General features: G+C 41.7%; 1 protein-coding gene and 1 long non-coding RNA gene across 2 annotated transcripts; one reads left to right on the top strand and one right to left on the bottom strand.

Annotated features, from left to right (window-relative positions):
* Positions 1 to 49: 49 nt before the first annotated feature.
* LOC120365966 (uncharacterized) lies at positions 50 to 15384 on the top strand. The gene is made up of 3 exons (XR_005580779.1): positions 50 to 341; positions 9612 to 9683; positions 14621 to 15384. It is a non-coding gene; the product is annotated as an uncharacterized LOC120365966 (long non-coding RNA).
* MATN3 (matrilin 3) lies at positions 1924 to 22943 on the bottom strand. Its single transcript, XM_074394403.1, has 9 exons — positions 22669 to 22943; positions 16342 to 16908; positions 13779 to 13904; positions 12568 to 12693; positions 11063 to 11188; positions 9986 to 10111; positions 7234 to 7359; positions 4138 to 4248; positions 1924 to 3013 (listed from the first exon to the last, which is right to left on the bottom strand). Exons 1-9 carry the CDS (start codon positions 22904 to 22906, stop codon positions 2958 to 2960), a joined length of 1602 nt encoding a protein of 533 aa, XP_074250504.1. The 5' UTR covers positions 22907 to 22943; the 3' UTR covers positions 1924 to 2957.
* Between the last annotated feature and the right edge of the window lie 53 nt (positions 22944 to 22996).

Below are 22996 nucleotides of genomic sequence, written 5' to 3' on the forward strand. Positions count from 1 at the left end.
GCCGCGGGACACTTCCGGTGACGCCTTCGCACCGCGCACCGGCGCAGTGCGCCTGCGCGGACGTCGTTGGGTTTGTGGGCGACTGTCGCAGGGCGGTAGCTGGGGGTGTCCCGACCTGTCCCCGGACTTCTGTGCCTTTCTGCTCCCCGCGAGAAGCTGGGTCGCGACCTGTCACTGCCAGCCGTGCGCTCGTCCTCTGCACTCTGTCTCATGGTCCCTGGCCGCCCTACGTCCCGCCATACACCTCTGATGGTCGCGATGGAGCCACGTCTCAGGTGTCAGCACTATAAACCTAGGAGGAAAGCCGCCCGTTCGAATAAGGGCAAATGATTTAATATTTTGTAAGCCCCAAAGTTCCAGCATTCTTGAAAGAGAAAAGCCATGTACTGTTTTTGATAGGCTGGCGCTATGGGCCAGATGAAAGTGCAAATGTGCGTATTGAGATCTTGCAAACCTCTGTCTTTGGGGATTCGAGAACCCTCTGGAGCGATTTAGGAATAGGAGATTTGGTTTATTCTGCTTGTTTTGACATTTTGTAACAGTTTAAGCTATTGCCACAACCCCGAGGGTCCTTTTAAAAGGAATTTGTATAAACTTTAGGTAATTACAGCGTACAATTGCTATTGGGCATAGCCTCCTGTTTTACAATATTTGAGCGTTTGGTGTTTTCTCATCTAAAGTCGACTGTTATATATTCTCTTATTTTTCTTACCTTATTTCTTTCTTCGTTCTCCTTTGTCCTTTTTGAATGCCTTCAGAGTTAGAAAGCCACAAAATCTAAGGCATAGGGCAGAAATCCAAGTAGAACCACTCTCATTAAATTATTTGCTCTCAACCATGTTTTTATTTCTGGTTTTCTCTTTTACCATAATCTAGCATGTAATTTAGGCATCAGTAGTTAGTTTTCCCAGAGTCTTTTCCCATCTCAGACAAAAAAAAAAAAAAAAGCTCCAATCCTTTAACCTGGGTGATTTGCCTCACCCAGCACAATCTATTACAGAACTGACAATAATCCCTACTGCCTTTCCTACAGAATCTAAACTCCATCCAAAATCAGATCTTCCTTCAATCCTAAATGTTTTCACAAGGGAGCCCCCACCTTAAGTAAGCCAATGTGCTTTCTGCAGGGCAAAATTCCATCCAGCTCTGCTTCACAAGCTACTATATATATATTCTGTGACGGTCCTAACCTCTTAACAGGCCAGTTGTGCTTAGCCAACCAGCACAAATTAGTCTTGCCTAGGAATTCTTTCCGAACTTAGCTCAATCCCATTCAGATAATACCTTTGTTTTCCATTGTCTGTGTATCTGTTTAAGATACATTGGCCTCTGCCCATAGGCTCCCTATACTGGACCCATGAGAAAAATTAGTATTATCTAAGCCAGGAGTTTCCAATAAACTGGTCAAGACATGATTAGTTGAAGCTAAGTGAAACTCACCTCTCCTTAAGTATCTTTCCCTTCTTGCACATGAACTCCCATTTATTCCTTTATACCACCATTTCTCTGTGGTATATTAATATGTATGTACTGATTTTGGGCTCAAACAAGTATGAAAAATACTACTGTAACTATGTCATGCCCTTTCAAAATTTTTGACAAGTAACAGTATATGTTTTATAAATTATATATTTCCTTTGTGTATTTCGTTTTTGTTCCTTAAAGTTTATATTTTATATTTACATCTGTAGGTTATATGTGCTTTTCAGGAGCTTGTATTAATGTAAAGTTCATCATTATTTAATTAAATTTAGATAATTTTATATTAAAGCCTTTCTGTTGAACCTGAACTTACACTTTTAGCCTCAAGAGTGTGAGATTAAACTATAGGAAGAGTATCAAATTTCTGTCTTTTGATAAGTAACTGTTGAATATAAAAATAATTGTTAATTCCATATAATTTAAGGAAATATGTTTAATAGACAAAATTGATGAGTCATCAAAAAACACGATAATATGTAAAGGTAATAACTTTTATTATATTAAAGACAATACAAACCAAAAAAAGAATTGAGCAGTACAAAATTTAAAGGACTGTTTTGTTCTAAAAGTTGCAAGTTTCAAAGCCAAAAAATTATATGTATCAAATATATAAGTAAAAAAAAGTTAGACTTTCACACCTGTAATCCCAGTACTTTGGGAAGCTGCGGCGGGTGGATCACTAACATTAAAAAGACAATATTATATTTTGTTGACTTACAGCAATTTTATAAATATATAACTTTATTAGTTGGATTCTAAAGCAAAATAATAAAGTAAATTTAAAGTTTTTTGTACTTGGTAAAAAGTTTAACGCCCTAAATTCCCAACAAGTGCTCTTTATTAGTATATTTCTTCTAAAGTCCATATGAATTTAAAATGGCAATATAATGTTCACTTGATCTATGTTAACTATTTTTAGATATGTGTATTACAATCTATTGATCACATCTTCAATAATACTCCAATAAAATAAGCAAAAAAAAAACAAAAAGTGTTAAACAGTTCAAAATTATATTCATTGCAGTTATATGAAGTTGTACATGTAAATACCTTGTACAATTTGCACTCAGTAATAAGATTGATTTATATTATAAATATTATCAAAAGAAACTAGACCTAAAGTTTCCATTGTGAATATGGTTATCTGACTAATATAAACATTTAAAAATTAAATGGCTCAATTAGTAGATAAAGAAACTTTAAACTTTTCATTCTATTTCCTATCAACCATTTCACAGTCATAAGTTAGAGACATTAAAGTTTGCTCTTAATAGGGATCTGCGTATTTATTTCCTTGAAAAAATGATGCTGATCCTCCAGAAGATCTTCATACAACTTATCCAGTAATATTCAAACATTAATACAGGTTATGGAAAATTATTAGCAGGAACATTGGCAATAACAGGTGTGCAAAAGAATGCATTAATATTAAGTATACCAAGCTGTCCACATTTCCAGGTGAGAAATTGAGCTATTTAACGATGTATTTGTCCATATTCATTTACTTTCAACTTCTCCAAAATGTCATCAAGTGGCAAGTTGTTAAGGCCGATACCATTTATTTTTACACGTTAGAAAATATAAACACACTTTCAAACACTTCAACACAAGATAAAATAATTATGTCCTGTGATAAGTGAAAAAAAAAGCAAAACTGTTTTCTCACCAAAAGTTGAATTCAATCTATAAGTCAAAAATCCTATTCTTCAGAGATCACAATTAACGTAGACCACTGCAGTGGTCTTCAGATGTTTTTGTTCACATAAAATTTAATTGGAGCAGCATCTTCATGGGAGGGATGGGAGAAGCAATGTTTATGAAGTCTTGGTTAAAGGGATTGTTGGATTGTCCCTTTGTTTGGCTCTCTCAAGATGCTACTTTTCTAAGAAATGCACCTGAGTAGATCTAGGGTAAGTGAGAAATATGCCTTTCTTATGTAAAGTTAGGAGAATGGTGATGCCGAAATGAGAGATGAGAAAAGAAAATGCCAACTAATTCCAAGTAGCATCTTAAGCAAGTGAAAGATTTGTAAATTGATTCTTTGAAATTATCTGTACCTCCCTTAAAAGTCTCTACATATGCCTAGATTACCACAATCTGAATTCCACTCCTCTGAGGTACATAGGAACAGAGTTGTTAACTTGAACTGTTCTGATAAACTTTTCTGGAGTTACTCCTTTGGAGAAAGAACTGATTTTGAATGTTTCTGAGGTTGTATCGTGTTACATTTTAAAATCTGCTTTTTGACCACTTGGCTAGTCAAAGTGTACAACTGTGTGTAATCTGAGATATCACACCCCATTCATCAGTTGACTTGCTTTGTACATGTACAGATTCTGAACTAAGCCATATTAAGGAATCATTAGCATAAATGTTCTATCTGTTATGTAAGAGCATCATTAGGAGCATATACAGTTATGGAAAAGCACTAGAGAATGAAATAGGCAGCTTTTATGTGTAAATATTGAATGAGTGAAACAGTCTATTAAACCATGAGAAAAGAACTCTAAATTTTCTTAAGTTGTGTATTACTACTGCTCATATTAAACCTTAACAAACCAGTCACTTGCCTGTGGAATGTCTTAAAGTGTTTGGCTCAATTGTAGTACCTAGGTTGTCTCCAGGTAGAAGCATAAAACCTTCCAGAAAGGATATGTTTAGTGTTCAGTCTCTGAAGATACGAGCTGACCTTATCTTGGAATGCCAACGTAGCTTCACATCTACAAGCATCTTCAGTGGAAACGAGTCTTCGTGCTTCCTCAATCACTGAAGACAATGACAGTACACAAATATACTATGTAGGAATAGCTATCTAGGAATCATAACAAATCAGGAAGTCCGCAATCAAATATTTCCACCATTAAGACTTACCAAAGTGCATTTTCCAAGAGGTAAAGGAATATATGAACAAACAAAAGATGAGGAAATAGCAAAAAGATGAGAAAATACTTATTATCACAGAAAAATTTATCTTAGGAGACAACGGCAAAAATGTTTATAATTGTCAAGCTAAGTGATGCTTAAATGAGGGTTCATGATTTTCTTTCCTGTATTTTTGTGATTGCCAGAAATTATTCATGATATAAAGTAAATTTTGAAAAAATGGTTGATATGGGGGGGCAAGGATATAGAGATAAGACAGTGTTCATGTGATGCTATGTAATTAAGAAATGAAAATGGGCCTGGTACAGTGGCTTATTCCTATAATGACAGCACTTTTGGAGGCTAAGGCAGAAGGATTGCTTGAAGCCAAGTTTGAGACCACCCTGGGCAACAAAGCAAGGCCCTGTCTACAAAAAAGTAAAATAATTAGCCAAGCATAGTGGCACACACCTGTAACCCTAGCTACTTGAAAGGCTAAGATGGGAGAATTACTTGAGTCCAGGAGTTCAAGGCTGCAGTGAGCCACAATCACACCACTGCACTCCAGCCTGGATAACAGAGTAAAACCCTGTCTATTAAAAGTAAATAAATAAAACTAGGACAATAGTCCTCTATTTGTGTGGCCAAAATATATCAAAGATGAAAACAAGGCTCGGGCACAGTGGCTCACGCCTGTAATCCCAACACTCTGGGAGGCTGAGATGGGTGAATTGCTTGAGGTCAGGAGTTTGAGACCAGCCTGGAAAACATAGCAAAACCCTGTTTCTACCGAAAATACAAAAAATAGCCGGGCATGGTGTCATGCACCTGTAATCCTATCTATTTGGTCGGCTAAGGCAGGAAAATTGCTTGAATTCTGGAGGAAGAGGTTGCAGTGAGCTAAGATAGCACCACTGCACTTCAACCTGGCTGACAGAGTGAAACTCCATCTCAAAACAACAACAACAACAAAAAAGATAAAAACTAGGTTACATCCTAATTTCCTGTAGAGGATTGTTATTCTTTTGAATGTTTTAAGTGAGAGTCTTAGTTCTTACCAATAAATACTTTGGAACTAAAAATTCAGGTTTGTATTGACATTTAATCAAATATGAGAGGTGATAAAAGTAACTCCTATTTCTTTCTGTAATTCAATGAGGCAACTATTCATTTTCAGTATCAGGGCTCCTCCTAAAGTTCTGAATAGAAATAAGAGTAACTTCCCAGGTCTGAAGACTGGTGTATCATTTTCCTATGGAGTAATGCTATTACCTGAGGACAGGAAATGGTCCTTTGCTGCAATATTTTTACTCTAACATTTTACAAAGATCCAATGTAGGGATGGGAGATCACAAATACATTAACTGTAATCTATCATCTATCCACCTGTCTAAATCCTATTGAACCTTTTAGGGACAGCCAGCCCAAATCCCATCTTAGTTAATCAGTCAATAAGCCAGGAATTATCTACTGAATATCAACTACACGTCCATCATCCTTGTACCCATAAGATGAGTACTTATAATACTTGTTCAGTGTCTGTCTTGCCTGATAGACTCTAAGTTCTATGAGAGCATGGGCTCAGTGGGATATTCTAATTAAAACACTTCATAGAAAATTGTAGACCTGGGTTGTAGCAAAATTGAAAATTGAGAAATGGAGAAATGGTGTTTATGATAGCACCAGAAAGAAGAAGATAGTTAGAAATAAATATTTTTTAAAGTGCAAGACTTGTACACTGAACACTATAAAATAATTTTGAAAGAAATTAAAGAAGAACTAGAAAAAAAAAAAAAAGGACACACCACATTAATGGAACGAAAGACTCTTAAAATGGCAGTACTCCCCAAGTGGATCTCTAGATTCAATACAACGTAGCTATCCAGTGCCCCAGCATTATTTGTGAAAAAGACTATTCTTCCCCTTATTAAATTGTCTTAGTACCCTACTACCCAACTTAAGACTTAAAACATTATGAATACTGTTAAACAGACATCATTTAAAAAGCAAAATGATAGAAGATATTTACAATAAGTAAAAACAAAAAATAACTTACAATATGAAGAGTTCCTATGAATCAGTAAGAAAAATACAAATAACCCAATTGAAAAATACAAAAAGAACATAAATAGCATTTCCAAATATGGAACTCAGTGACCAATAAGCATAGGAAGAGATGCCTCACCTCATTAGTAACTGGGAAATGAAAAAAATCCACTACATTGGCAAAAATTTAATTCAACAAAACCAAATGTTACCAAGAATGTGGTTCTTGGATCCTGACAAGCAAAAGCATTGAGGGGAGAGGAAACAAGTGAGTGAAGGGCATGCTCCTGGACCATCAAACAGCCTACTGTGGCTGGACCGTAGGACGCGGGCAGAAGCAGTGACTCTGAGGGCAAATAGAAGAGAAAGGTTTTAAAAGCCAGGATGAGACAAGTAGTTCCCACAGGCTGGGGGGCGTGCGTGATGGGCAGTTATTGTTTCATCGGTAGAGTTTTGGTTTGAGATGATAAAAGAAATTCTGGAGATGGATAGTGGTGATTGTTGCACAACAATGTAAATGTACTTAATGCCACTGAACTCTACACTTGAAAATAATTGAAATGGTAAATTTTATATATATTTTACCACAACAAAAAAATCCAGACTTAGGCAGAAAGTTTAATTAGAAAGAAAAATGTGAAAAAGAGAGAGAGAAGACAAAGAGATCATGGAGGGTAGGCTGCCTGGTGGAGTATCACTGTTTTATTCTGTAGACCAGTGGAGAATACTGGAGCATTCTGACAAGGAGAAAGAATCACAACTGGGCCTCAGACAGAAAGACAAAAGCTTGCTCCTGAAAAATTCTCAAACCAAAGGAAATCGCCTTAAAGGGCTGGTCCTCACCTGAGCATGTTTTCTTGTCCTCATTCAAGGTGTAGCCAGGATAACAATCACAGTGGTAGGATGTGGCCCCATCACTCACACAAATGTGCTGGCAACCATGAGAGCCTAGGGCACACTTGTCACGGACTGACCGCAAGTGGTGCGGGAAAGAAAATATTCACACATTAATTAAATAGAAAAGTAAATAAAAACATGTGAGAGAAGCAGCTTCCATTTGGTCCCCACAAGTGCTGACAATCAACCCATCAGTGGTCAGCAGCAGGCCCCCTGCTGCAGGAGCAAGCCTGTTTTCTCTTCCCATCCCTCTCATCCCTTTGGCCTCATGGCACACACACTCCTTTCCTTTTTATCTCTCACAGATATCTAAGGGTGCCAATTCTTTTTTTCTACCCACAGCACTGGGCAGCACTGAGTCTTGACTCTATTCCAGAACTTACTTCCAGCCTTTCCCGATGACCACCAATGCTTCCAGCATCCCCATTTCTCGTGGATCATCATCATCATCACCAAAAATAATGTTTTAGGGACCTAATCATAAATGGAGCTAAGTTTGATGCTGCACCAAAAGCTCTATATTGACCAAATGCCTGCCTTCATAGCTTACAAAGTGGAACAGAAAACACTGACCTGGAGACACATGCACACACACACACAAGTACAGATGGGGAAATAATACCGTGTTAGTAATTATGATGTGTATGCTCAGAGAGCAAAGTACTTACTATCCATCACAAACAAATAACATTTCAGGGACAAACGCAGTTTGCCCAAGTTTGAGTGGAGAGCAAAGCAAATTGCCATACTTGTCCCATGTTCAGACTGGCCTAGGACAACTAAAATAGCAATTCTCCTTTAAAACCCAGAAAGTCTTCCTGGAAGACACAGGTTCCTCCTCTGCCATTGCCGGAACCAAAATAGTTCTTTATTTCCTTCTAATTTTCCTCTTAAATGTCACTTCATGTGCAGAACTTTTGTGGCTCACTGGTGCCTATAGAATAGCATTGTGTGAAATGCATGGCACCATATAATCTGTACATAAAGTGCCTTTCCAACCTTAGCTATTCCTTTTCAGTGCTACAATTTACATTTGTTTTCAGCAAAATGCCTTATAGCAGGGTGTTTCATATTTTTCCGCCGCATTCCACATTAGTACCCACTCTACAGGTAACAAATGGACATGCTTCCAGTCCCTGGCCCTGATCTAGGGCTCTACATTTAATTTACAAACCTTCCTGCCACTAGCAAGGGAAAAGCAGACCATTAGAAGGGATCTGCTCCATGGTATGTTTCCCACCTTTATAACAGTATTCACTATTCCTTTTTTTCTTTTTCTTTTCCTTTTTTTTTTTGAGACGGAGTCTCACTCTGTTGCCAGGCTGGAGTGTCATGGCGCAATCTTGGCTCACTGCAATCTCCACCTCCCAGGTTGAAGCAATTCTGCCTCAGCCTCCTGAGTAGCTGGGACTACAGGCACACACCACCACACCCAGCTAATTTTTTTATTTTTAGTAGAGACAGGATTTCACCATGTTGGCCAGGACAGTGTCAATCTCTTGACCTTGTGATCCACTCACCTCGGCCTCCCAAAGTGCTGGGATTATAGGCATCAGCAGCTATGCCTAGCCATTCACTATTACTTTAAAATATATACATAGGCCGGGCACAGTGGCTCACACCTGTAATCCCAGCACTTTGGGAAGCCAAGGCAGGTAGATCGCTTGACTTCCAGAGTTTGAAACAAGCCTGGGCAAAATGTCAAAACCCCATCTCTACAAAAATACAAAAATTAGCCAGGTGTGGTGGCATGTGCCTGAAGTCCTAGCTACTCAGGAGGCTGAGGTGGGAGAATCACTTGAGCCTGGGAGGTAGAGGGTGCAGTGAAGCCAAGATCCCACCACTGCACTCCCGCCTGGGTGGCAGAGTGAGACCCTGTCTCAACAAAGAGAAGAAAAAAACAAATATATACTAACTTTCCCACTAGTACATCTTTCTCTTCTGTTCCTCTTTGCTGTCCTGTGCTTTGCAAGCTAAGACAGTATGGCTTAGGGGTTAAGAGCCTATGTAACCACCAGAGCAAGTACCTGGGTTCAAACCCTGGCTCTGCTACGTACTAGCCAAGTAACCATGGGTAAGTTACTTAATCAGTTTCCTCCTAAAGCTTCTGTGAGTATCAAGTGGCATTACTGTAGCTAAAATGCCTAGAATCCTGCATGGCCTACAGTAGGCATTGAAGAATATGGGCTGCTGGCATCTGGGAGTATTGTCTGCCTTAATTGAAAATTTTCTCTGATCTATGTTTTTTAAAAATAAATTGCTTCAATTTATTCCATACTATCTGTTAGTCTGAATGGAAATCTGTTTTTGGTTTGTTTGTCCAGGTCTTCAATGTTCCTGGCAGCTTAAGGTACCAACTGGGACACTTGCCACTAGTTTGAGAAGTGCAGCCATAGGTGAATCCTCTCCACCCAACTTTCTTAGTCATCCTGCCCTGAACAAATAAATCAGCTCAAGCCAGTCCCCTGCCAGTGCCACTTTGCTCTTCTCTCAATTGAAACCTTCACTATCCTTCAAGACCCAACACCAGCCCTTCACAGATGCCCACCTCCCCAGCCTCTATAGCCCTTAGTGTCCATCAGTCCTCTCCCTGGCTCAGTCTCTGCTTTCAGAAGGAGCTGGCTGTCTGCTGGTGAGTTGCTACTTGGTTTCACTGTAAAAGACCCAAGTATGAAAGAATTTGTTGAGTGGATCTTACCTGAACATGTTTTTTTATCTGCATTCAGAGTGTAGCCCTCATAGCATTCACAGTGATAGGAACCTGTTCCGTCATTCACACAAATGTGCTGACACCCATGGGTACCCAAAACACATTTGTCTTCAGCTATGAAACAAAAATTCGCCCAGCCTTAAGTTACTCAGAGGCAGAAACTTATGCTTCGTTATATGCTCACAATGCTTAGTGCCATACTGGGAACAAAGTAGGTGCCTAGTGCTTTTTATTGGTTTTCTTTTAAAAAAAAAAAAAAAAAAAAAAAAAAAAAAGGAGCGGGGGACTTAGTGACATCCCATTTCCCTTTGTTTATCTTGAAGTCTATATCTCTTCAAGGGAGAGGAAAATATATATCAAATCTAAAACACATTCCGTATGCTAAAGCTAAATGCCACCTTGAGAGCCTGGAATTTCTCTCAGAAGTTTTTTTACATTTATAAATGCCACCCTGTCCTGCCAGCAAGTTTAAATCAAATTAATGAGGATTAACAGCACTGGCATGGGCTCATTGGCCAATGTATAAGGCTTAGTTTCACTGATGATTGATCATCTAGAAACTGCCAGGGAGTGACTGGCCTCAAACTTACTGGAACGTCTGTGTGGGTCTAATTCAGGCATTCACAAAGTCTTTACTAAAATCATCCAGCTTTAAGATTAACACTACAGAAAACTTCCAGGCCAAGTTTTAACTGGAAAAAGATCAATTCATCCTATCACACCAAATAGTTACTGTCCAACTGACTTCCATCAAAATTTCCTCTTTGCTTAAAAGTGCTCAGTGTACAGAACTATAAAATTTTCCTGGATAAGGACCCTACATTTAATTAGCTTTTCTCACACTCCCCACTCCCTACCTATTTCCCAGTAATTTTCTGAAGTAATCTATGTTTGCTCCAGTGAGCTCACCACCCTCTGAGCAATGTGTACCTTCATCTAAAAGTGTGGTAGCATGTCTGAACCTTGATTCCTTAAGTTACCTTTAAGAACCTCTTTGCTAATGAGTTGCAAGTTGGTTTCACTGTAAAAACCCGAGTGTGAAAGAATTTGTTGAGTGGATCTTACCTGAACATGTTTTTTTATCTGCATTCAGAGTGTAGCCCTCATAGCATTCACAGTGATAGGAACCTGTTCCCTCATTCACACAAATGTGCTGACACCCATGGGTACCCAAAACACATTTGTCTTGAGCTGTGAAACAAAAATTTAGGAGAAAAGAAATAAAAGGTGGAAGAGTCTTTTCATTACCCATGGATAGAAACCTTATTTGCAGCTAGAAACATATGAGAAAAAATTAATGGAAACTATTCAAAGCTATTAGCATTGTTTTTTCTAAATAGAAGTTAACTGAGTTAAATGAAATCCTGCACATACAATAATTATTCTCTGACTTTCCCCAATTTCTTCTCAAAATCATCAGTATTGGGTTTTTACAACCTAAGTATCTCATAAATACTTTCTAAAGCATTCCTTTTAGGCCTATTATACTTATCCCAACTCAGAGGGATACCAACAGTTGTGTGACTAATTATACTGGATTCAGAAAGACATAGAAATAGAGTTTGAAGAAATTATAGTTTAACCCTCTCCTATTTTTAAGAGAGAAAGGAGCCCAAGGGAGATCAATTGATTCAGAGCAGCGTTAAGAACTCAAGACACGAATTTTCATTCAATGCACTTTCCTCTGTACTGATATATTTTTAAACTATTTTTTATTTTTAAACTTTTGAGATAATTTCAGATTTATAAAAAAGTTGCAAAAACAGTGCAAAAATTCCTGTACTTCACCCTGTTTCCCCAAACAGTAATTTACAGAACCATAGTATGATTATCAAACTAGAAACTAACATTGATATACTATGATTTACTCATCTACAGACATTATTCAAATGTTGCCATTAATGCCCTTTTTCTGGTCCAGGACCCAATCCAGAATTACACACTGCATGAAGTTTCATGTGTCCTCCAATCTGGGACACTTTCTAAGTCGCGCTTTGTCTTTTATGACTTTCACACTTCCGAAAAGTACTGGAAAACTATTTTGTGAACTGAGAACATCTCTCAGGTTGGGTTTTTCTAATGTTTCCTCGTGATCCTGAATTTTTAGCAAGAATACTACAGGTGTGCTGTTGTGTCCACAGTCTTGAGCCCAGCATGTCAGGTCATTCATAATGTCACTATGTGTTATCACTGGTGATGTGAACTTTGATCACTCGGTTAAGGCGATGTCTGCCAATTTCTCCACTATAAAGTTATTGTCTTTCCCTTTGTAAGCAACAAGTACCTGTGGGTTGTTATGTGATTCAACCTACTAAATTGTCTGTAGCATTTGGGAAGAACTGTTGAGGCTGGGCACAGAGAAGGAAATGAGCAACACATTTATATGTTTGGGCGGAGATACGGACATGTTACCATTTCTAACGTTTTGGATAAGACTTAGAAATGGGAAAAGCTCAAGGTGCCAAAAGAGGAAAACACACCTACTTCCCAGTCAGTGTGACCTGCTTTTCCATCACTGCATAGGTAGGCAGATAGCCAAGCAGCAATAAGAAAGGTTCTCCCTCACTTACCTGAACAAGTTTTCCTGTCTTCATTCAAGGTATAACCATCATAGCACTCACAATGATAAGAGCCACTTCTGTCATTCACACAGACGTGCTCACATCCATGGGTGTTAAGAGCACACTTATCAAGAGCTATCAAAAGATGATTGAGACAAATGTAAATGCATGCAAAGCATGGCAGCAATAAATAATTATGGGCCATGCCACCTACACACACACACACACACACACACACACACACACACACACACACACTGAGAGAGCTAATAAAACAAGGGAGGGGAGGCTGGGAGTTGGGAACCAACCCTCTGGTCTTGGCTCTTTCACTGACAGACCCTGTGACATGGGTAAATTTTCTCCTTTCTGTCCATCTCAATTTCATTATCTATAAAATTAAATTATCTTTAAGTTTTCTTTCTCTCAAAAACTTTTTTCTAGGATTAAAAAAAAAATCTAATTCCCATTTCTCATTGACTCCATGTACGTATCTGTGTACCAGACCAGTGAGTACCCCTCTAACTTTCCTACTTCTTCTAGGTTCCATGAGCATCTATGACTATAGAGAGGAAGAGGGTAGCTTGTGTGTACTTAAATAAAACCCAGGAAAAATTCCAAATCCTCAAAAGGACTAAGAATCTTGGACCTTTTCTTTTCCCCCTTTCTTTTTTTGTTTTTGTTTTTTATGAGACAGGGTCTCCCTCTGTCATGCAGTGGCATTATCATAGCTCACTGCAGCCTTGACCTCCTGGTCTCAAACAATCCTCCTGCCTCAGCCTCCCAAGTAGCTGGGACTACAGGCATGCACCACCATGCCTGGCTAATTTTTTAAAATTAATTTTTGTAGAGATGGGGTCTTGCTGTGTTGTCCAGGCTAATCTCGAATTAGGCCTCAAACTGTCCTACCATCTCAGCCTCCCCAAATGTGGGAATTATAGGCATGAGCTACGGCACTCAGCCTGGACCTCTTTCTTAGTAGCCTTTTCTCCTATGATTTTATTTAAAACTTAAAAGGTATGGAAATAACCTGATTTATGTATCATTTCGCTTTCCTCCCTAAGCTCCTTTTCAGGGAAAACTGCTGATGAACAACAGTAAACCAGGCAAAAGGCAGTTAAGTAAAAAGGGGTCAGAGAGTCAAAGCACAAGGTCAGTCCAAAGCCTGGAGCATAGGTTCCCCAGTAATTTGATTCAGTCACGGCCCCCTACGCAGGCCTCACCTGAACATGTTTTCTTGTCGGCATTCAAGGTGTATCCTTGGCTACACTCGCAGTGGTGCCTGCCTTCCCCGTCACTGATGCAGACGTGCTGGCACTGATGTGTTCCAAGCACACAGGGGTCCAGCGCTGTGCAGAGGAAGTTGACAACGGTCGGCACTGACACTCAGGAAACATCTCAGATACTTTCTCCCAGGTCAAATAGACATTGCTCTCCAGGTTCCTTTCCCAGGCTCTCTTTACTTCACTATAAAAGTAGCTGTTTTCTGCCTCTGGCTTATTAGCAATGCTACTCTTAAACTAGAAATGTTACTAATTCAAAAGTACACTTCTTGCTATATAGACTTTCTCAAAGGAGAAAGGGAATTTGAAATTTGTAACTGAAGCCAAACACTGACACAGGCCAGGCAATTGATGTTTTATTTGGCTTATCCACCTCCCTGTGAAGAAAAAGTTGTGCTTCCCCACCACAAGAAATGAGAGAACAATAATGCACGGCCTGCAGTGCTACGAGCTAGTTGTCCCGCTGTAGCCAGAATCTGATTTCCAAGAGTTCTATAGTCTATGTCTAAACAGAATTCTCACACAAGCATAGGTCTAAGCCTAGAACGAATTCACAGGTGTGCAGTGGTACATATGGTAGAGGGCAATTCGGGTAACTGTTTTCTGACTATGTAGGATGGGTGAACTCATCCATACGCTAAATCCATAATGAACTCATATGCTAATACAGACAGGGAAAAAGAAAAAGAAGATCAAAATAAACGAGATTACATTAGCTAAACAACTTCTCCATCTTTTTGCTCCTGGAGCGATTTATGTCTCATTAGATATTTTTTTCCTAGTGGCCTGTTTTGAAAGATGAATCAATGAATTAAGTCATTTCTGAGAAACCAAGGAGGCCTGTTGGAGGAGGCTGGCCCTCCTATGGCAGGTAACCCAGCCTCTACTGCCCTTGGCAACAGGACAAGGCTAATATTTTCCCAAGAAGGGCCTTTTCATGCAATGATCTTTTCCAAGCAGTTGACTACAACAAGCTGCCCCTCAGTCTTTTTTCCATAGAGAGGACATTTTTCTCCCAGAACAAGCAGATCTTTTGTACCAGAAGGAAAAGATTGCCACTCACCACTTGTTACTTTATAGCCTTCAAAGCCCAACCCCAGGTGCTAGCTTTGAAACCCAACTTTGCCACAGACCAGCATGTTGATGGAAAAGCTCTCACCCACAAGCATGGAGTGGGAGGGTGATTTCCTGGGAGAAAGAAAGCCACTTTCTTTTTGGAAGCCAATTAATGCCAAGTAGATGCCACCAAAGCCAGTGATGGCTTGTGAAAGCCTAGTGTCCTGGGACAGGAAAGACAAGGGGAGCCCAGCCAAGTTTGGCTGTAATGAGGCCAAACTTTGCCCAGACCAAGACTTCATCCCCCTTTTCCTCACAAACTGTTGATGGCTGGGTTTCGCATTAACTTAGATAAAAGGTCTCTTTGAAATTTACAATTGTAATCAATTATTGGTTCATTTGTTTGTTTCACTCCCACCCCCAGAATGTTACCTAATGGTAGGGAGGGATTACTTTTATCTTTTTACCATCAGAGATCAACAAATGCATGTGTGGGACAAATTATATTGCAAAAAGGTATCTCTGTTTAAAAATTTGCCTGAACTAGAAATTTGTCCACAACTGCTTGGATATTCACATACAGGCATCAAAAGATTATTTCCAGATGCTAAAAAATAAATCATGAGTCCCACAAATCATAATTCTGACCAGTGAGTAAAAATAAACTCCAGCATTAAATGGATCTGTATTCCTAGATTTGATCAATTTATGCTAAAAATTCCAATAAAATTAGCATATTCTTATTCAAATTCCGTCCTAAAGGATGGAGGGAGTAGCAGAGTAACAGAATGATTTCTTAAGATCATCTTGCTTTCCTTCAAGTGCACTGAAACCCTAATCTGCCTGGTCCCTGAATCTTGTTGTTCAACAAAGAGTAATCAGATAAAGGGCCCAATATGAAAGCAAGAGCATTCACTAACTGCAGACTCAGGCTGATGGTGACGTTGGAATCGAGGCCTGCTGACTCTTCCAAGGACAGATGCTGCTCCCTGCCTTCTACAGGAGAACAAACAGAGTTCTGTTAGATCTAGAGATGGTAAAATTAAAAAAACATGTATCAGGGGGAAAAAATGTAGTGGTGGGGCAGAGAGGGCAGGAGAGGCATCTTGAGTTTTGTTTTTCCTTATCCTTACAGGGAACAGCGGGGTCATTTATCCTGGATGTTTGCAGACCTTCACAGTTCTAATGCAAACACGAAGATTTTATGAGGAAACCAAGTTCCATATAATACAGCTCTATATTCCTAAACCAACATAGTGTGCTTAGGTTGGTCACACGTGTGCATGTATGCATGCACACACACACACACACACATACACACACACTGGATATATTTAAGTTTTTCATTAAATTTCCACCAAAAAAGAAAATAAAACTATTTTCTCTGGATATATAATATCTGAATATAACATCCTTTCTATTTGGAAGCAAAGACTGACCAACTTACCACAAAAGGTTTCCTGGAATCTAGAGGACAATTTCTCAATGACCCCATAGGTCTCCACATAGAAAACATGCTCCTCCAGGGGCTCACTGGCCATCATCTTGAGGGACTCCATGTCTGCCCGGTCCACACCCACAGCATAGAGCTCAATACCAGATGCTCGGGCCCGAGCCGCCACCTCATTCACCTGGTCCTGGGGCCTCCCATCTGTGACAATAATGGCCACCTTAGGAATGTTAGAAGAGGGCCCTCGAGCACCTGCCTCCACTGTGAAGGCTTCATCCATTGCTGTCTGAATGGCCAGGCCTGACATAGTGCCTGTTGACAAGGGTGTGATTCGACCCACAGCCTGCTTCAGGGATTGCTTATCTGTGTAGGCCTGGAGTTGGAACTCAATCTTCACGGTGCTAGCATAGTTCACTACTGCCACCCTCGTGTCGGCCGGCCCGATGTCCAGAGTGTCAATTATCCGGGAGACGAAAGTTTTCACTTTGGTGAATTCCAGGGGTCGTACGCTACGAGAGCTATCAATGATAAACACCAGGTCCAAGGGCCTGCTCTTGCAAACACCTGCAAAAGACCAAGCAATGATCAGACCACAGTTAGAAATGCAATAATCGTCACTTCCAGAGAACTCTGGGATTCCAGGAGGCAAGGCAAGGCAGCATCTCCTGACCCCAACATCACCACGCTTGTGGCCTTCTCCAAGACCATCTTCCCTTTCGGTGTTGAAAGCACCAAGGACTTCAGAACTCCCTAGTGAGAATTCACCTAGAGATGTGAAGTTTCCCCAAATACCTCACCTGCAGGCTGGCTGAACCCGGAAATTTCACTTAGAACCTCATCCCTCTGCTTGAGCTTTTGCTCCCAAGGGCCCTCAAGATTGCTGGGAATTAATGGATTCTAGACCTTTCTTAAGCACCTTGGCTATCTGGAGCAACTGGAAAAATGTACCCCTGAACCACGTAAAAGGCTTTGGACCCTCAGGGACAGCCCCACTGCAAACCACTGTGCCCAGGCCTCAGGGAATGGCAGTCTGAGGCAAGGCACTCAGGGGCTCTTCTAGTGACCCCTTTCTTGTACTACACTTCCAAGGGGGTGAAAACTGCTCCAGAATCCCTGAATCCTCCCTCTATCTGGCCATCATTTCTGTTTAGTGGATTTGGGGGCCCACTAGAGCCCAGAGCTAATTAAAAGTAGAAAGAGGGATGCCAAGTTAATCTTGAATCTGTCTAGTCCACTTCCAAGTTCATCAGCATGTCTCATAAGAAGCAGGGACTGTGATCCGTTATCTACCCTGCTGTGCCATCAAACTCTCTTGGTCATCTCTCTTTCACTTATTCATTCATCAAAAACATTTTTTGAGGGCCTGGAGCTACAAAAACGAATAAACCAGATCCCCCACCTTTAAAGAACTTATCTCTTTTCTACACAAAAGTACCTGACATACTATAGTATCACAGTACATTTTAGTGTTCAACTATTCTTTCCCATTCTTTCCTGTTTCTCCCAATCTGTTTACACACCCTCTCTCCTCAATACAAAAATTAAATCCACAGTTCAGGATGAGATGAAAAAAAAGCCAATCATTAAACTTCTTTTTCTTTTTTTTTTTTTTTTTGAGATGGAGTCTCACTCTGTCGCCCGGGCTGCAGTGCAGTGGTGCAATCTCGGCTCACTGCAGTCTCTGTCTCCTGAGTTCAAGCAATTCTCCTGCCTCAGCCTCCTGAGTAGCTGGGATTACAGGCACACGCCACCACATCCAGCTAATTTTTGTATTTTTAGTAGAGACGGGCTTTCACCATGTTGGCCAGGCTGGTCTTTAACTCCTGACCTCAGGTGATCTGCCCACTCTGGCCTCCTGAAGTGCTGGAATTACAGGTATGAGGCCACTGTGCCCAGCCCTAAACTTCTTTTTCAAGCCTTTTTTTCCCCTTCTCACCCAACACATATGCATACGCATACAGGCATTACACGCATGCGGCCTAAATGGAAGTGAGGTCCTGGGGCATGAAGTGCCACTCGGGGTTCTTTTCTTTCCTAACAAGGAGGCAGAAGTTGATTACTCTAAGAAGGTAATTCACTTAGTGGGTAGGAAAAAAGGTAGATTCAAAATTAATGTCTAGACTAAGCAGTTTATAGAAAAAAAGCCTTACCTGGAACAGTCTACTTTATCTGTCTCTGGCTAGTTTTCTTTTAAAAGCTGAAAATTATCTTCTTGTTTCTAGCCTGTTGTTTGGAGGTATTTAAGAAAAATAAAATTTTTCCTTTCAGTAACGCTTTAGGAATCACAAGTTACCAACACATCAACGCTGTGAAGCTGGAGATGCAGAGGTCGTTTTTATACCCATTTTACAGGTGAGAGACCTGAGGTTCAAGGAGGTGTGAAACTAGAAAGTGGTAGAGCATGGATTGGACTCCAGGCTTCCAGACTCCCAGCCCCTGGGGGCTTGCTACTGAATCCCAGTCACTTCTCTCTGAGACATTTTCCTCCACAAAAATCAATATTCTCTCATGTATTTAGTAAATATCCTGCATGTTGACGTTGAGCCACCACCCTGAAATATGCTGTATGTCATGTATTTAGTTAAGTCAAAAGGAATTAAAGCCAGGCACAGTGGCTCACACCTGTAATCCCAATACTTTGGGAGCCTGAGGGAGAAGGATCACTTGAGCTCAGGAGTTCTAGACCAGCCTGGGCAACAGAGGGAGACCTCATCTCTACAAAAAATTTTAAAATTAGCCAGGCATGGTGGCAGGCACCTGTAGTTCCGGCTACTTAGGGGGCTGAGGTGGGAGGATCGCTTAAAGCCAGAGAGTCAAGGCTGAAGTGAGCCACAATCACACTACTGCACTCCAGCCTGGACAACAGAATGAGATCCTGTCTCTAAAAGCAAAAAAAAAAAAAAAAAAAAAAAAAAGGAATTAATTAGAGTTTTTTCTTTATTTAAAAAAACCAACTCCAGCAGCCATAAAAAAGCATGAGTTCATGTCCTTTGGGGCATAGATGAAGCTGGAAGCCATCATTCTGAGCAAACTAACACAGGAACAGAAAACCAGACACCACATGTTCTCACTCATAAGTGGGAACTGAACAATGAGAACACATGGACACAGGGAGGGGAATATCACATACCAGGACCTGTCCAGGGATGGGGGCCAAGAAGGGGAGAGCATTAGGACAAATACCTAATGCATGTGAGGCTTAAAACCTAGATGATAGGTTGATGGGTACAGCAAAACACCACAGCACATGTATACCTATATAACAAACCTGCTGGTTCTACACGTGTATCCCAGAACTTAAAGTTAAAAAAATAAAAAAGAGGCCGGGCGCGGTGGCTCAAGCCTGTAATCCCAGCACTTTGGGAGGCCGAGGCGGGTGGATCACGAGGTCGAGAGATCGAGACCATCCTGGTCAACATGGTGAAACCCCGTCTCTACTAAAAAGTGCAAAAAAAATTAGCTGGGCATGGTGGCACGTGCCTGTAATCCCAGCTACTCAGGAGGCTGAGGCAGGAGAATTGCCTGAGCCCAGGAGGCGGAGGTTGCGGTGAGCTGAGATCGCGCCATTGCACTCCAGCCTGGGTAACAAGGGCGAAACTCCATCTCAAAAATAAAAATAAAAATAAAAATAAAAAAGATCTGAATAGCAAACATTTGTCATCAATTGTCTCTAAGGTTAGCCACTATAATGCTTCAAAAGAACCTTGGTGTCTACAATCTTTTATCTTAACCTGAACATTTCCTTTCTATGGATCCCAAGTCTTTAGACAAACTCAACCATCAACCAGAAAATGTTTAAATTTTCTTATAGCCTGGAAGTCCCACCACCACCAGCTTTGAGTTGTCCTACCTTTCTGGACCAAACCAATGTATTTCTTAAATGTATTTGATTGATGTCTCATGCCTCCTTAAATTGTATAAAACCAAGCTGCACCCTGACCACTTCGGGCACATGTTCTCAGGTCTTCTTGAGAGGACCATGGTCACTCATATTTGGCTCAGAATAATCTCTTAAAAAAAAAAAAAAAAAAAAAACCTCCAGAATTTTACTTCATTCCTGGAAAGTCCTATAGATCTAGAACTAAGAAGAATTATGTTGAAAATCCTTCCTGGAGATGGGTCAGAGTATTTTTGTATAATTAGAAAAAGAAAGGCGGGGTGGCAACATGAAGATATGAACTCTGTAATTGACAGTTCTTTCACCAGCCCCCAAGTGGTGTCCTTATAAATATCATGGCTACGTTCTTGTAACTAGACATGTATGATTCCTTCCTTCTCCACTTGGTTATTCACACCAAATCCTCTATTTAGAGCATGATATGCAGAATTATGCCCCCCTGAAAGACATATGTCCTAATTACAGAAACATGCTACTTTTATGTGGCCAAGGACAGAGACTTTGCAGGTGTGATTAAGTTAAAGACCTCCATGTGAGAGGTTATCCTGGATTATTTAGTCAGTCAATGTAATTATGAAGTAGAATAGGGAAGCAGAGGAAAGAAATGTGAGTAACTCAAGGTGAAAATGCCTCAACCTGCTTTAGCTGGCTCTGAAGATGGAGGAAAAGGGCCATAAGCAAAGGAACTCCGCAGCCTTCACGCACTGGGAAGAGAAGGGAAGGGAAATGGATTCTCCCCTAGAGGCTCCCGAGAAGAACGTAGTCCTGCTGATGCCTTAATTTTACCCTACTGAGACCAGTGTCAGACTTCTGACTCACAGAACTCTCAGATAATAAATGTGCGTTGTTTTAAGCCACAAAATTCATAGTGATTTGTTACAGTGGCCACAGAAAACTAATACCTGAGGCTTGATCAGGGTGGCAGAAAATTCTGTGAACATCTGGTTCCTTCCTGATTGGTACTCACTCAGCATCAATCATTAGTTGTTTTTGAATCTCACTCCCATTTACTAGATAACAGCAATGTGATTCCCAAGAACAAAGAATCCGAATCTCTTAAAATATTACCAGACTCACAATACTGTCAAGTCCTTATAGTCCTGCTAGAAATAAAAGCCCATAGCAAAGCTTAGCAATTTCTGGTTGCTAAAAGGAGAGAATTTGGAAAAGGGTGGAATCTGGCATTTATTAAGATATTACCATTCATGATCAGGTTCAGACACCAGGTAATAAAAGACCAGCGCAGCTTTGGGGAACATGGCCACCTGGTGTTGAATCTCTCTTTCCTCTTCCAGTCCCATCCCAGAGGGAGGCTGGTCAGGACTAGAGCAAGGTTAACTTCTAGAAAAAAGGCTTTCCCTCAATTCCCCCACTGGAGCAACCAGCTACCAGCTGGATCTAACCCTGTGGATCCTGGCACCTCCTGTCTCAGCAGCAATGCTTCCGCCATTTCAAATCTGCCACTTCAAATACTGGAACTGAGTATTTCAGTCAGGAAAGAGTCCCCTGAGCTCCTTCTCAGCTTATCCAGAAAGGTGCAGAAGGGGTCAGACCATGCAAATCAGCCTGAGGCATGCAGCCTGGCTGGCCATATGAGACTGCATACCCAAAAATGGTCTGGCACAGACTCTCTAGCAAGACTGGAGCTGGGGTTTTTGGAAATAAAGATACAATCTTATGCAAACCCTATTAAGAGGTTAGTAGGCAGGGGCAGTGCAAAGAGCTTTGCTTGGGATTTCGGAGCCCTCAATTTTACGGTGGGTTCTGAAACTGATTCACAGAGTCCCTTCAAATTGATACGCCTCAGTTTCCCCGCATATACTGTCAGGGGCTGTGTCGGACGACCTGCCCACTTCGCAGCACTAGAAGCTTTGCTCTGGTTCCGGAATCAACCACTGACCAAAAAGAATTGTTCGCCAAAGACCCAGACTGTCTTGGTCTTGGGGTAACCTGCGGCTTTTCGGGTCTCCTGGTCTCACATCCCCATCCCTGACTTCCAGTGTGAGGCAGCCTGAGGACTGTGGGAGGGGAGGAAGGATCACGCCCTGTTATTGGTTGGAGACGGAGGGATTCAAAGAGAACTAACAGCAGAATCTCAGAAAGGGTTTGCTGAGGTCAGGATTGGGACGGAGCTGGGCGACAGCCCCTGCGCTCCCCAGCTGCCCTGTGCTTCGGGCCAAATCACAGGGGAGGCTGCGTGAGTTAGAGCTTCAGGAGACCCACATTTCTAGGCTGGACACGAGTGATGCTGGGCATCTCCCTCCCCTTCTCTGAACCTCAGCTTCCCCCATGGGATTCAGCCGCGGAGGGGCCTCTTTCTCCCGCTCCCCGGTCTCCCTGAGGCCGGCTGCCGAGTGCCCGGGGGATGCCCGGGGCCGCGCCTCCTGCGCAGATGCTCACGCGTCCCTCCCGCCGCCAGTCTGTACCTGCGCCGCGGGCGCGGCCGGGCTCGCCTGCCCCTGAAGAGGGCGAGCCGTCCGGAGCCGCAAGAGAGGGGCGGCGTCCAGGGCTGCCCCCGGGGCCGCGGGTCCCCAGCCTCCGGAAGCCCGGGCGGGCCACGGGGTCGGGGGCGGCGGGGGGCGGCAGCAGCAGCAGCAGCAGCAGCAGCGGCCAGAGCAGCAGGAGGAACCCCGGGAGGCGGCGCGCGGGGGCCGGGCGCGGCATGGTGGGCTCGGCGGGCCTGGCGGTGTCCGTCGGGGGTCGGGAGCCCACGCCAGGCGCCAATTTAAAGGTCCCGCGGCCTCGGGCCCCGCC

This window comes from Saimiri boliviensis, chromosome 1, assembly GCF_048565385.1.
Source record: "Saimiri boliviensis isolate mSaiBol1 chromosome 1, mSaiBol1.pri, whole genome shotgun sequence".
Classification (NCBI taxonomy): Eukaryota; Metazoa; Chordata; class Mammalia; order Primates; family Cebidae; genus Saimiri; species Saimiri boliviensis.

What these genes read in the sequence shown, in the direction of transcription:
- MATN3 (XM_074394403.1), bottom strand. Translation starts at nt 22,906, where the DNA reads ATGCCGCGCCCGGCCCCCGCGCGCCGCCTCCCGGGGTTCCTCCTGCTG. An exon ending in AGATAAAAAAACATGTTCAG is followed by an intron (nt 10,112 to 11,062) that starts GTAAGATCCACT and finishes TTTGTTTCATAG; the next exon opens with CTGAAGACAAATGTGTTTTG. An exon ending in GGACAAGAAAACATGCTCAG is followed by an intron (nt 4,249 to 7,233) that starts GTGAGGACCAGC and finishes CATTGTCTTCAG; the next exon opens with TGATTGAGGAAGCACGAAGA.